The sequence below is a fragment of the Salvelinus namaycush genome, chromosome 35 (assembly GCF_016432855.1).
Source record: "Salvelinus namaycush isolate Seneca chromosome 35, SaNama_1.0, whole genome shotgun sequence".
NCBI classification, from domain to species: Eukaryota; Metazoa; Chordata; class Actinopteri; order Salmoniformes; family Salmonidae; genus Salvelinus; species Salvelinus namaycush.
In genome coordinates this window covers 11,997,629-12,010,185 of record NC_052341.1, presented here as the reverse complement: position 1 = coordinate 12,010,185, position 12,557 = coordinate 11,997,629, and the positions used below count along the sequence as shown (strand labels likewise).

The window sequence follows — 12,557 nt, the reverse complement described above, 5'->3', positions numbered from 1 at the left end:
GAAATGAGGACGTCAGCGAGTTCAGACGACTCCCGTAAAGCTTGGAGATGTCATAGAGCCAAACAACCGAAAATGTTTTGTTAGTGAGTGTCAATTTAGGAGTTTGTAGCTCACACGGCTCGGGTTTTACAAACATTTTTGTGACGATTTTCTTGCCCGGTGTAACGGCTTTCTTCCTGGGATGAAGGAGAGGACCAAAACGCAGCGCTAACCTCAAGGCTAGTGCGGGGAGCAGGAACAGGGCACACTGGACTCTCGAAGCGCACTATAAGCCTGGTGCGTGGTACCGGCACTGGTGGTACCGGGCTGAGGGCACGCACCTCAGGGCGAGTGCGGGGAGAAGGAACAGTGCGTACAGGGCTCTGGAGACGCACAGGAGGCTTGGTGCGTGGTGCCGGAACTGGAGGCACTGGGCTGGAGACACGCACCATAGGGAGAGTGCGTGGAGGAGGAACAGGGCTCTGGAGACGTACTGGAAGCCTGGTGCGTGGTGTCGGCACTGATGGTACTGGGCTGGGGCGGGAAGGTGGCGCCGGATATACCGGACCGTGCAGGCGTACTGGCTCCCTTGAGCACCGAGCCTGCCCAACCTTACCTGGTTGAATGCTCCCCGTAGCCCGACCAGTGCGGGGAGGTGGAATAACCCGCACTGGGCTGTGTTGGCGAACCGGGGACACCATGCGTAAGGCTGGTGCCATGTATGCCGGCCCGAGGAGACGTACTGGAGGCCAGATACGTTGAGCCGGCTTCGTGACACCTGGCTCAATGCCCAATCTAGCCCGGCCAGTGCGGGGAGGTGGAATAACCCGCACCGGGCTATGCACACGTACAGGAGACACCGTGCGCTCTTCCGCATAACACGGTGTCTGCCCGTACTCCCGCTCTCCATGGTAATCACACACCTCAGGGCGAGTACCGTGTATACTACGCCAAACCAACATCTCTCTCTCTTCGCTCTCCTCCAATATCACCAACAACTCATCAAATGTCTCATAATCTCCCATCCTTTCACTTTCCTCCAATCTGTCCAATAACTCCTCCACATTCTCCGACTCATACCTCAATTTAGCCAACTGCTCCTTATGGTAAGCACGGGGAACTGGCTCAAGTCTCCCACTTGACCCAGCCACACTCCCCGTGTGCCACCCCCCCCCCCCCCAAGAAATTTTTGGGGGAGCCTCTCGGGCTTCCAGCCACTCTGCCTTGCTAGCTCCTGCTGCTGCTGCCGCTGCTTCCCGTAGCCACGCTGCTTGGTCCGAGTTTGGTGGGTGGTTCTGTAACGGCTTTCTTCCTGGGGTGAAGGAGAGGACCAAAATGCAGCGCGGCTAATGTTCAACATGATTTAATAAAGAAGAGACAATAACGTGAACACTATACAGAATACAAAATAACAAATGTGAAAACCGAGACAGTCCTATCTGGTGCAGAACACAAAGACAGAAGACAACCACCCACAATCCCCAACACAAAACAAGCCACCTATATATGATTCTCAATCAGGGACAACGATTGACAGCTGCCTCTGATTGAGAACCATATTAGGCTGAACACAGAAACAGACAAACTAGACACACAACATAGAATGCCCACCCAGCTCACGTCCTGACCAACACTAAACAAGCAAAACACACAAGAACTATGGTCAGGACGTGACACACCCACAAACCAACAGTGCAAACAGCCGACCTTAATATGGTTCCCAATCAGAGACAATGCAAAATACCTGCCTCTGATTGAGAACCATATTAGGCCAAACAACAAACCCAACATAGAAACACAAAACATAGACTACACCCACCCAGCTCACATCCTGACCAACTAAACAAAGACCAAACAAAGGAAATAAGGTCAGGAACGTGACACCCGGATCCTCTCATGTGTAGAAAAAGGCCGCTTTTGCAAGCCTCATGTTATGGAGTAGGCACAAACTTTATATCGGCAAAAAGAGGGGATTGAGCTGCAGCTAGTACAAGAAATGTCAAGTCTCTAGCATAAACACACAGGGAGCTATTCAATATTCAAAATGACATCACCGTGTGACGTGTGTCAATTGACTCTAGGGGTTTTTAAAGGGATAGTACACTCAAAAACTATATTTTAGTATGTTGTTCATTAGTCCACTGTTGACACAATCCCGTAAATAGTTTTCAAGAGCATTTACAGTACAGAACAAAAATGGCTTTTTCTCGTCTCTCAAGTATAAGACTGTCAGGATCCATTTACGGACTCACACTGCTTCCAAATCCCCTTCCTCTCTCCCTTCCTCCCTAAGGAAGAGGATGGAAGGAATGAGGTAACACTTTCCGTGTGTGTGTGTGATTTGTGAGGAAGAGCATGGAAGGAATAAGGTTGCACTTTCCTTGAACTGTGTGTCATATAACAGTGTCTTAATAGGTGATAAACATGACGATAACAAAAATAATTTGTTACAGCTTAATGATGACTCACTCTCTCCTGGGAGTCTGTGTTTACTGGTGAATGTATTTACAGGTAGTATTATTTCAGATTATTATTTTTTTTTTTACACTTTCATTTGTTATGGAACTGTCAGGACGCACCTTTCAAGAAAAGTGTCACCAAAAGAGAGGCTGCATTCCAAATGGACTTCTGGGCCCTGGTTTAAAAGTAGTGCACTATATAGGGAATAGAGTGGCCTTTTGGGACGCAGGCGAAGTGATCCTGAGGCTTTCAGATGGATCTCTCTGCATTTCCATACAGGATTTACCCCAGTGTTTTACCCAAAGGCTCAGGCTTTTCTATTTCCATCTACACGGCCGGCACCAATGTCTCACTGGGCCATGGATCCAGTGGACCTACTCCAATATACCACGGCTAAAGGCTGTATCCAGGCACTCCGCGTTGTGCCGTGCATAAGAACAGCTCTTAGCCGTGGTATATTGGCCATATACCACACCCCCTTTACAGTCGAAAAGCAGCAAAAGTGCAGTAATAACATCATCCATAATTCACCGTTGTCATCATCCCTCTATGGCTACGGAGTGAAGCATGCACTGGCAATGGATGATGGAGCTACAGCTTTTCTGCTTCATCATAACAGTGTCATAATTGTCAGGATCAAAAGAAAGTCTGTGCAGTGAAGTCATCATTAATCCACCATTGTCGCCATCTCTCTGTAACACAAAACTCTAACTGAAGTAGCACCATGGCGACTGATCAAGGCGGAAGCCTTTATGGGCTGGCTGGGCTGCTTTTGTTGCACTGTTGTAGGTGAGAGACACGTTTCTGCGGTGTGTGAGTGTGTGCGTATTAATAAAACATGGGAACAGACAGATGAAAATCCCAGCACGGTGCCATATGCAGCGTCGTGACTCACTCACTCCTGGGACCAACTGTGCTTTGTTGGATGGTGCCCTGTGGATTAATTTATTATTAAATTCTTCAAACATTACTTTCATTTGATTAATTATTGAAAGGTAGGGTCATTGCCAAAGAAAGGGCTCTGGGGCGGGAGGGGGAACAACTCTGCACTTTGACAACAGGCAGGGCTTGATAACTTGGCCCTAGATCTGTGTATGCCATCTTGTGACAATGGCCATAGGTGATGGAAAGACCGGGGAAGAAAGATCTGGGATCAGGCTTCGTGTTAAAGTGTTCGGCATGTTTTTTTATTTAACCAGGCAAGCCAGTTCAGAACAAATTCTAATTTACAATGACGACCTCCCCCGGCCAAACCTGGGCCAATTGTGCGCCACCCTATGGGACTCCCAATCACGGCCGGATGTGATGAGGTCTGGATTCGAACCAGGTACTGCAGCGATGCCTTACACTGAGATGCAGTGTCTTAGACCACTGCGCCACTCGGGAGCCCACATACCTTTAACTCTGTTCTAAGGACTGTACGGTGTCTGTCTGAGTGTGTCTGAACGGAAAAAAGGTAGACAATAAGGAAGCGTGACTAGCATAGCAATAACATGAGACTGGCATCCAACTGGCATCCTTGTATCCACTTGATCAAGTCGCCGTCACAAACAGGAATAGTGGGGATATGTCTCTTGATATGTTTTAACTCTGAAGTTTTTTACTTTCTTCTCTAGCAGTGAAAAAAACATTTCCCAGTTTCTAGCCTCCAGGTTTGCTTGCTGTGTACAACAGAGGATGGTAATCAACACTCCTGTGGTAACAAACTGTATACTATTTAGTTCGAGAATGAAAAATATATATATATAATTTTTTTAGGCAAGAGTGCATATGAGGCCTAATCTTCAAAGGTTTGGTTTAGGATTAACAAAGCCTGACTTACTCTAATTACAAACACAGTATTACGTATTGCCCTAGCGACAGTGCCTGACTTAATATACACTATGAAAAAACAATTAAGTATGTGGGGTCCGCTTCAAATTACTGGATTTGGCTATTTAAGCCACACAAGTTTGCTGACAGGTGTATAACATTGAGCACACAGCCATTAAATCTCCATATACAAACACTGGCAGTAGAATGGTCTTACTGAAGAGCTCAGTGTCTTTCAACGTGACACTGTCATAGGATGCCACCTTTCCAACAAGTCAGCTCGTCAAAAGTCTGGCCTACTAGAGCTGTCCCGGTCAACTGTAATGCTGTTATTGTGAAGTGGAAAAGTCTAGGAGCAACAACGGCTCAACCAAGAAGTGGTGGGCCACACAAGCTCACAGAAATGGACCTCTGAGTGCTGAAGCACTCTGGAGCAGTGGAAACGCCTTCTCTGGAGTGATGAATCACGCTTCACTATCTGGCAGTCCGATGGACGAATCTGGGTTTGGTGGATACTGGGAGAACGCTACCTGCCAAATTGCATAATGGTAACTGTAAAGTTGGGTGAAGAAGGAATAATGGTCTGGGGCTGTTTTTCATGGTTTGGGCTAGGCCCCTTAGTTCCAGTGAAGGGAAATCTTAACTCTACAGCATACAATGACATTCTAGACAATTATGTCCTTCCAACTTTGTGGCAACAGTTTGGGGAAGGCCCTTTCCTGTTTCAGCATGACAATGCCCCTGTGCACAAAAGTCCATACACAAATGGTTTGTCGAGATCGGTGTGGAAGAACTTAACTGGCCTTCACAGAGCCCTGACCTCAACCCCATCGAACACCTTTGGGATGAATTGGAACGCCGACTTCGAGCCAGGTATAATCACTCAACATCAATGCCCGACCTCACTAATGCTGTTGTGGCTGAATGGAAGCAAGTCCCCGCAGCAATGTTACAATATCAAGTGGAAAGCATTCCCAGAGGAACGGAGGCTGTTATAGCAGCAAACAGGGTACCAAGTCCATATGAATTCCCATGACTTTGGAATGAGATGTTCGATGACCAGGTGTCCACATACTTTTGGTCATGTAGTGTACGTCCTCCCACATGAAAAATACTACGCAATATTATGGTATAAATTCGAAAGTATTCACTGTAGTGTTTTTACGGACTGAAGTCGGCAAAAAAACTACAGACTAAAGTCTGCAAAAACAATACTGTAGTATTTACTGTAGTATAGTTTAAATAGAAAACTTTACTATACTGTAGTGAGGCTACAAAATGGCCCTGTGGGCCCTGGTTTAAAAGTATGAAAATATTTAGGGAATACGGTACCATTTGTTATTGCGGACTATACTATACTGTAGTATTTACTGTAGTGTTTTTGCTGACATTACTGTAGGATTTACTATAAAGTTGTATTATCTTTGTCATAGAAGTGTAGGCTTTATCCCTGAGATAACCTACTTGAGAAATACTAAAATAGCAAATTCTCCATAACCTGTAGGTAGGTAGGTCTGGGGTCTGAACGGATAGCTCAGAGCTTCTGCTCTTTTCTATAACCTGTACGGAACACAATAGTCTATACTTGGTATGCATGTTTCTCACTTATGGGTGGCACACATTGGGATACGGGGGAGGGGAATGGGCATTGTATATGCAAATTAAATAATGTAGTAACAAAGTAACAAAGTAGTGTTTTTGTGGACATTACTGTAGTATTTACTACAGTGTGCTTTTTCCGGATAATACCGTACTATTTAGTATAATTTTCTACAGTATACTACAACATTCTATAGTAAGTACTACACATGATCGAGGGATATTATTGTGTGTCGTATAGTATTCTACAGTATACTACAGTTTACTCAATAATTCTATAGTAAATACAGTATATTTAAAGTGAACTGTAGTGTTTTTTAATGTGGCACACACAATAAAATATGCATTAGGTACTTGCATGCGTGAAGACCTTGCACTGTGTGCAACTACATGTAAATACATTAAAGTAGTTAATGTATGTGTTGTACACTTCACAAGGCCCACATCCTGCACACAACTCAGCATGGCAACACAGTTAAAAACGTATATTTTTAGATACCATGTAGCGTTTGAGAGAATACATTTAGTTGCAAAATGCCTTTTATTTTTTTACTTTCACATTATCTATGAAATGCCAGGAAGTTTAAGGAGGTTTACATTTGAAAAAAACATAACTTTTCAATGTATGCCTATACTGTATGTGAAAGCTGCAATTCAGTATCTACATGGCAAACACATTCCCTAGCCACAGCTATTTTGAGAGTAGACTTCCACACCATAAGAGTAACCCTAGCCTCCCCTTCTCCTCCCCTATCTCCTCTCCTCTTTTCTCTCCTCTCCTCTCTCCTCTCCAACCTCCTCCTGAGTTTCCCAGCTAACACTGTCCAGACTTCAGATTTGAGGAGGGATTGTAGAAAAAACCTGATTTTGAAATTAGTGCTGAGCTCAGCGTAACACTGTGCAGTAACTGTCTCAGTCCAGAGAGAGAGAGACAGAGAGACAGAGAGAGACAGACAGAGACAAAGAGAAAGAGAGACAGAGAGAGACAGAGAGAGACAGAGACAGACAGAGACAGACAGAGACAAAGAGAAAGAGAGAGAGAGAGAGACATAGAAAGAGAGACAGAGAAACAAAGAGAAAGAGAGAAAGAAAGAGAGCCAGAGAGAGGGAGAGCGAGAGAAAGAGAGAAACAGAAAGAGAAACAGAGAAGGAGAGACAGAGAGAGGGAGAGAGAAAGGGATAGAGATGGAGAGAGAGAAATTAAGGAAGGAAGGAAAAATAAATGGACAGAGTTTACGAGAGAGAGAGAGAGAGAGAGAGAGAGAGAGAGAGACAGGGAGGGGAGGGGAGGAGAGAGAGACAGAGAGAGACCTGTTCTCTCCCGTTTCCATGGAAACTCGGGCAGAGCGGAGAAGAAGGAAAAAGGAGGAAAAAAGAGAGAAGTGAGGCTTTGGAGAGTCACTGACAACAAGGAAAATACATGTGTATGGAGGGAGGGAGGAAGGAAGGAAGGAAGGAAGGAAGGAAGGAAGGAAGGAAGGAAGGAAGGAAGGAAGGAAGGAAGGAAGGAAGGAAGGAAGGAAGGAAGGAAGGAAGGAAGGAAGGAAGGAAGGAAGGAAGGAAGGAAGGAAGGAAGGAAGATACAACTAAATAGAGGGATAATAGGGTAGCAAATCTAATTGTGATAACATGATACATCCAGTGGGTTTAGTCGCATGTCTCAACACAGTGCAACACTGTCACAGGAGGAGTCAAATGATTGCTGTTGCTTTTGGTTCACACAACATAATTATTATGTGCCTGAAATGTTCGACAAAAAATCCCTTCCTCTCCTCTCTGTGCTAGAGTAGTCAGTAACATGAACAAGGCCACAGCTGTGATGGTTCTGTAGTGAACTCTGACCTCCTACTCAATAGTGCATGCGTGCGTGGATACGTGTGTGTGTAGCTGTATGGCTCTGCTCTGTGTGGCTTCATGGAGTATTGAAACAGTTAATGTAATTCCCACTAGTGGAGAAGGAGCAGTAAACATGGTTGGGGGGCGTATGTAATTTGCACCGTGACATTGCCAGGGCCTTGGCTGTGAACACACGCTAACAAATTGCTGCTTAGATAAGCAAATCAACAGGGATCAGAAAATGGTTTCACTGGGGGCTCGGAGGGGCTGTGTGTGTGTGTGTGTGTGTAACACTGGATGCTCGGAGAGGCACTGAGGACACAGTGGGAGAGAAGACAGAGAGGGATTGCCTTACTGGCATGATAATATGGTGACTGTTTGAGGTAATGTAGCTTCATTTATTCATCACTATTACAATGTCATCCATATTTGGAAGTCCCTCAGTTGACAGACGAAACTCGCTCAGCAGTCAGACGAAATGCTTTCAGTTGTCAGACAGAATTCCTACTATGTCTACACGCAGTGGAAGAGAGGGCAGGAAACCCTTACGAGGATTAAAGACTCAAATCATGGCACCATGGCCTCCTCCAAAATCTGTCACACCAATAACAGAAAAATAAAATGTTATTACCTGATCGTCCGTCCCGTTGGAAGTCTACGTGGTACCACTCCCCATCGTTGACCTTCTTGTTGATGGCTCTGGTCTTGGTGGTCCCTGACCCCATGTCCAGCAGTAGATACAAGTGGCCATCCAGCATCTCGATGGCAAAGAAGTCCACCTTCAGTGTCAGGGGGCTCTTGGAATCCTTGAATTAAATCCCATCATTCTTTATTTAAAGTGCATTTAAAATCACAACACACTTTACAGTCAAACATTTTCAAAAACAATCAGGAGGCAATAAAAGAGATAAAATAACATAATAGGGAAGTCACCTTGGGAGCCTGTTTGGGCTTTCCGTGGCTGAAGAGGAGAAGCCCGTTAGGCTCTGTGGTACGGAAGTCGAAGGAGATGGAGCCCGTCTTCTTGGCGTTCCACTTGTTGAGCGTGATGAAGGACCCAGGGGTCTCAAAGGTGATGGGGTCAAGGGTCGCCACGTTCTCGCATTTAAAAGCCACAATGCCGTGAACCTTCATTTTGGCATCACCTTGTTTGGCCATCCTGGAGAGCTCGAGTCGCACATCGTTGTTTTTATACACAACCTAGGTTGGTGCAGGGAGGAAAGGGGAGGAAAGTTAAATCCATACAGTACAGGAAAGAGGAGGGAAAGGGGGGGAAAGTGAAATCCATACAGTACAGGAAAGAGGAGGGAAAGGGGAGGAAAGGGAGGAAAGTTAAATCCATACAGTACAGGAAAGAGGAGGGAAAGGGGAGGAAAGGGAGGAAAGTTAAATCCATACAGTACAGGAAAGAGGAGGGAAAGGGGAGGAAAGGGAGGAAAGTTAAATCCATACAGTACAGGAAAGAGGAGGAAAGGGGAGGAAAGGGAGGAAAGTTAAATCCATACAGTACAGGAAAGCGGAGGGAAAGGGGAGGAAAGGGAGGAAAGTTAAATCCATACAGTACAGGAAAGAGGAGGGAAAGGGGAGGAAAGGGGAGGAAAGTTAAATCCATACAGTACAGGAAAGAGGAGGGAAAGGGGAGGAAAGGGGAGGAAAGTTAAATCCATACAGTACAGGAAAGAGGAGGGAAAGGGGAGGAAAGGGAGGAAAGTTAAATCCATACAGTACAGGAAAGAGGAGGGAAAGGGGAGGAAAGTTAAATCCATACAGTACAGGAAAGAGGAGGGAAAGGGGAGGAAAGGGAGGAAAGTTAAATCCATACGGTACAGGAAAGAGGAGGGAAAGGGGAGGAAAGGGAGGAAAGTTAAATCCATACAGTACAGGAAAGAGGAGGAAAGGGGAGGAAAGGGAGGAAAGTTAAATCCATACAGTACAGGAAAGAGGAGGGAAAGGGAGGAAAGTTAAATCCATACAGTACAGGAAAGAGGAGGGAAAGGGGAGGAAAGGGGAGGAAAGTTAAATCCATACAGTACAGGAAAGAGGAGGGAAAGGGGAGGAAAGGGGAGGAAAGTTAAATCCATACAGTACAGGAAAGAGGAGGGAAAGGGGAGGAAAGTTAAATCCATACAGTACAGGAAAGAGGAGGGAAAGGGGAGGAAAGGTAGGGAAGGTTAAATCCATACAGTACAGGAAAGGGGAGGAAAGGGGAGGGAAGGTTAAGCCCATACAGTACAGGAAAGGGGAGGAAAGGGGAGGGAAGGTTAAATCCATACAGTACAGGAAAGGGGAGGGCAGGTTAAATCCATACAGTACAGGAAAGGGGAGGGAAGGTTAAATCCATACAGTACAGGAAAGGGGAGGAAAGGGGAGGGAAGGTTAAATCCATACAGTACAGGAAATGGGAGGAAAGGGGAGGGAAGGTTAAATCCATACAGTACAGGAAACGGGAGGGAAGGTTAAATCCATACGGTACAGGAAAGGGGAGGAAAGGGGAGGGAAGGTTAAATCCATACAGTACAGGAAAGAGGGTGCCATTTCGGACACAAGCAATGTTTGGAAGTGTATGACCGGAAATTGACACTTTTCTGTGAATAATGCACTACTGGCCAAAGGTAATGCACTTTAAAGTGTGCCATTTTGTATGCACCCCTGTTTGGGAGTGTGTGTGTATGTCAGAATTCTGTTTGCAGAACTCAAACCACCCCCTTAGCCAAGACATCACCTCATTCCATCTACAAACACATAGCCTATTACTGTAGCTATACAATTAGCCGCTACACATTATCTCACATTAACTCACCACTGGGATAGAAAAATATAATTAAATACTCACAGAAGTAGACATTTTTGAAGTCTAAAGCAAATTTCCTGCTTTTCTATACATTTTCATAATTGAAAGTGATTATCAAAATCAATGGGGGCCCCCTGGAGGTCAGGGCCCCTGTGGAAAAAATGACAGAGGTTTGGACCTCGGTGTCCTCATATGTAGTTAAGGCCCTGGTAGGTAGGGATGCAGGTAGGTAGGGAGGTGTGTAGAGGTAGGGAGGTAAGTGTGTGGAGGTAGGTAGGTAGATAGGGAGGTGTGTGGAGGTAGGTAGGTAGGGAGGTGGGAGGGAGGGAGGGAGGATGGGTGGGTGGTTGGGTGGGTTGGTGGGTATCTTGTGTGGAGGGAGGGAGGGAGGGAGGTGACTAAGTGTGTGTGAAGTGAGAGATGAGAGTAATGAGAGCTAACAGCTGTACACGATGCAGGTGTTGCAGTAAAAACGCTGATTAAGGCCTCAGCAGGAAACCTGATTAAAATATACCCTGCTGATGATGGATGTGCCTCTCACTACCAATCCACAAACATCTAAATTCATCAGGCTCCCACCCACACACGCATATACGCATATACGCACACACACACACACACACACACACACACACACACACACACACACACACACACACACACACACACACACACACACACACACACACACACACACACACACACACACACACACACACACACACACATGCCATGCATTATCAGACTACACACTGACCTCAGAGACACAATGCACTCCACAGGAGCTGACAGCAGAGCTACAGAGTCTATGTCCCAAAATGCCACCTATTTCCTATGTAGTGCACTAATTTTAACAAGGGCCCATAGAGCTCTGGTCAAAAGTAATGCACTACATAGGGAATAGGGTACGATTTGGGACGTACACCAGGACAACAGAGAGACAGCAGCTAGCCTAAAGCTGAATCAGCACTACTTTATTAAATACCAGGCTATAATGCCATTAAGAAGGAAAAATCCACTTAACACTGATGACAAGCATCATCGTACAGTACCGTACTACCCTGAATAAAATGTACCAATTGAACAATTGTCTCTACCTGATAAGTTGTATGACGCTGTGTGTAGGTATCTGAAAATATGTGCCAAGTTTTGTGGATACTGTGGATAAGAAAGTGGATAAGAAAGTTAGGCATGTTTTTTATGGGTACTGGTCAAAAGTAGTGCACTTTGTAGGAAACAGTGTGCCATTTGGGACACATGGTAGTGTAGATGGCTCTCCTGATTGCACAGACTGCATTATCCACACATTATCTTTAAGCACCTTAGAGTCGATTAGGTTTTAGTGAGTATACACCGTTAGAAACGGGGAGAGCTGCCAAGACATGTTAGAAGAAGTGGTCATTATAACTGTGTTAATGACTTAATCTATAAGGGTTTCTGTAAATGTACAGTACCTGTCAAAAGTTTGGACACACCTACACATTCCAGGGTTTTTCTTCATTTTTACTATTTTCTACATTGTAGAATAATAGTGAAGACATCAACACTATGAAATAACACATATGGAATCATGTAGTAACCAAAAAAGTGTTAAACAAATCAAAATATATTTAATATTTGAGATTCTTCAAAGTAGCCACCCTTTGCCTTCATGTGGTAGTCACCTGGAATGCTTTACTATTAACAGGTGTGCCTTGTTAAAAGTTAATGTGTGTAATTTCTTTCCTTCTTACTGTAATATGTTTGACCCTCTATGTAGGGTTCTTCATAGAACCCCCTGTATATGGTTTGACCTAGAACACTCTATTAAGGGATCTAACAATAACCATTTTATCATCTAAACATTCTTCCTAGAACACACTATGAACGGTTCCACCAGCCTTACTAACCTTTAAAATGTAATTATTTGTGACAATACGCCCCATCAAATTAAGTATTTGGCTATTTCAGCCATGCAATCTCCATAGACAAACATTTGCAGTAGAATGGCCTTATTGAAGAGTTCAGTGACTTTCAACGTGGCACCGTCATAGGATTCCATTTTTACAAGTGGAAGTTGGGCAAATTTCCTCCCTGCTAG

At 44.9% G+C, this 12,557-nt stretch overlaps 1 protein-coding gene across 1 annotated transcript in view; it reads right to left on the bottom strand.

The window, feature by feature from the left end:
- Positions 1–12,557, bottom strand: part of LOC120029401 (neurexin-1a-like) — a 164,221-nt gene that overhangs the window by 140,697 nt on the left and 10,967 nt on the right. The window contains exons 4-5 of the mRNA XM_038974622.1: positions 8,620–8,886; positions 8,318–8,465 (exon numbers count right to left, since the gene is read on the bottom strand). Coding sequence (XP_038830550.1) covers positions 8,318–8,465; positions 8,620–8,886 — 415 coding nt within the window. The remainder of the gene's footprint in view (positions 1–8,317; positions 8,466–8,619; positions 8,887–12,557) is intronic.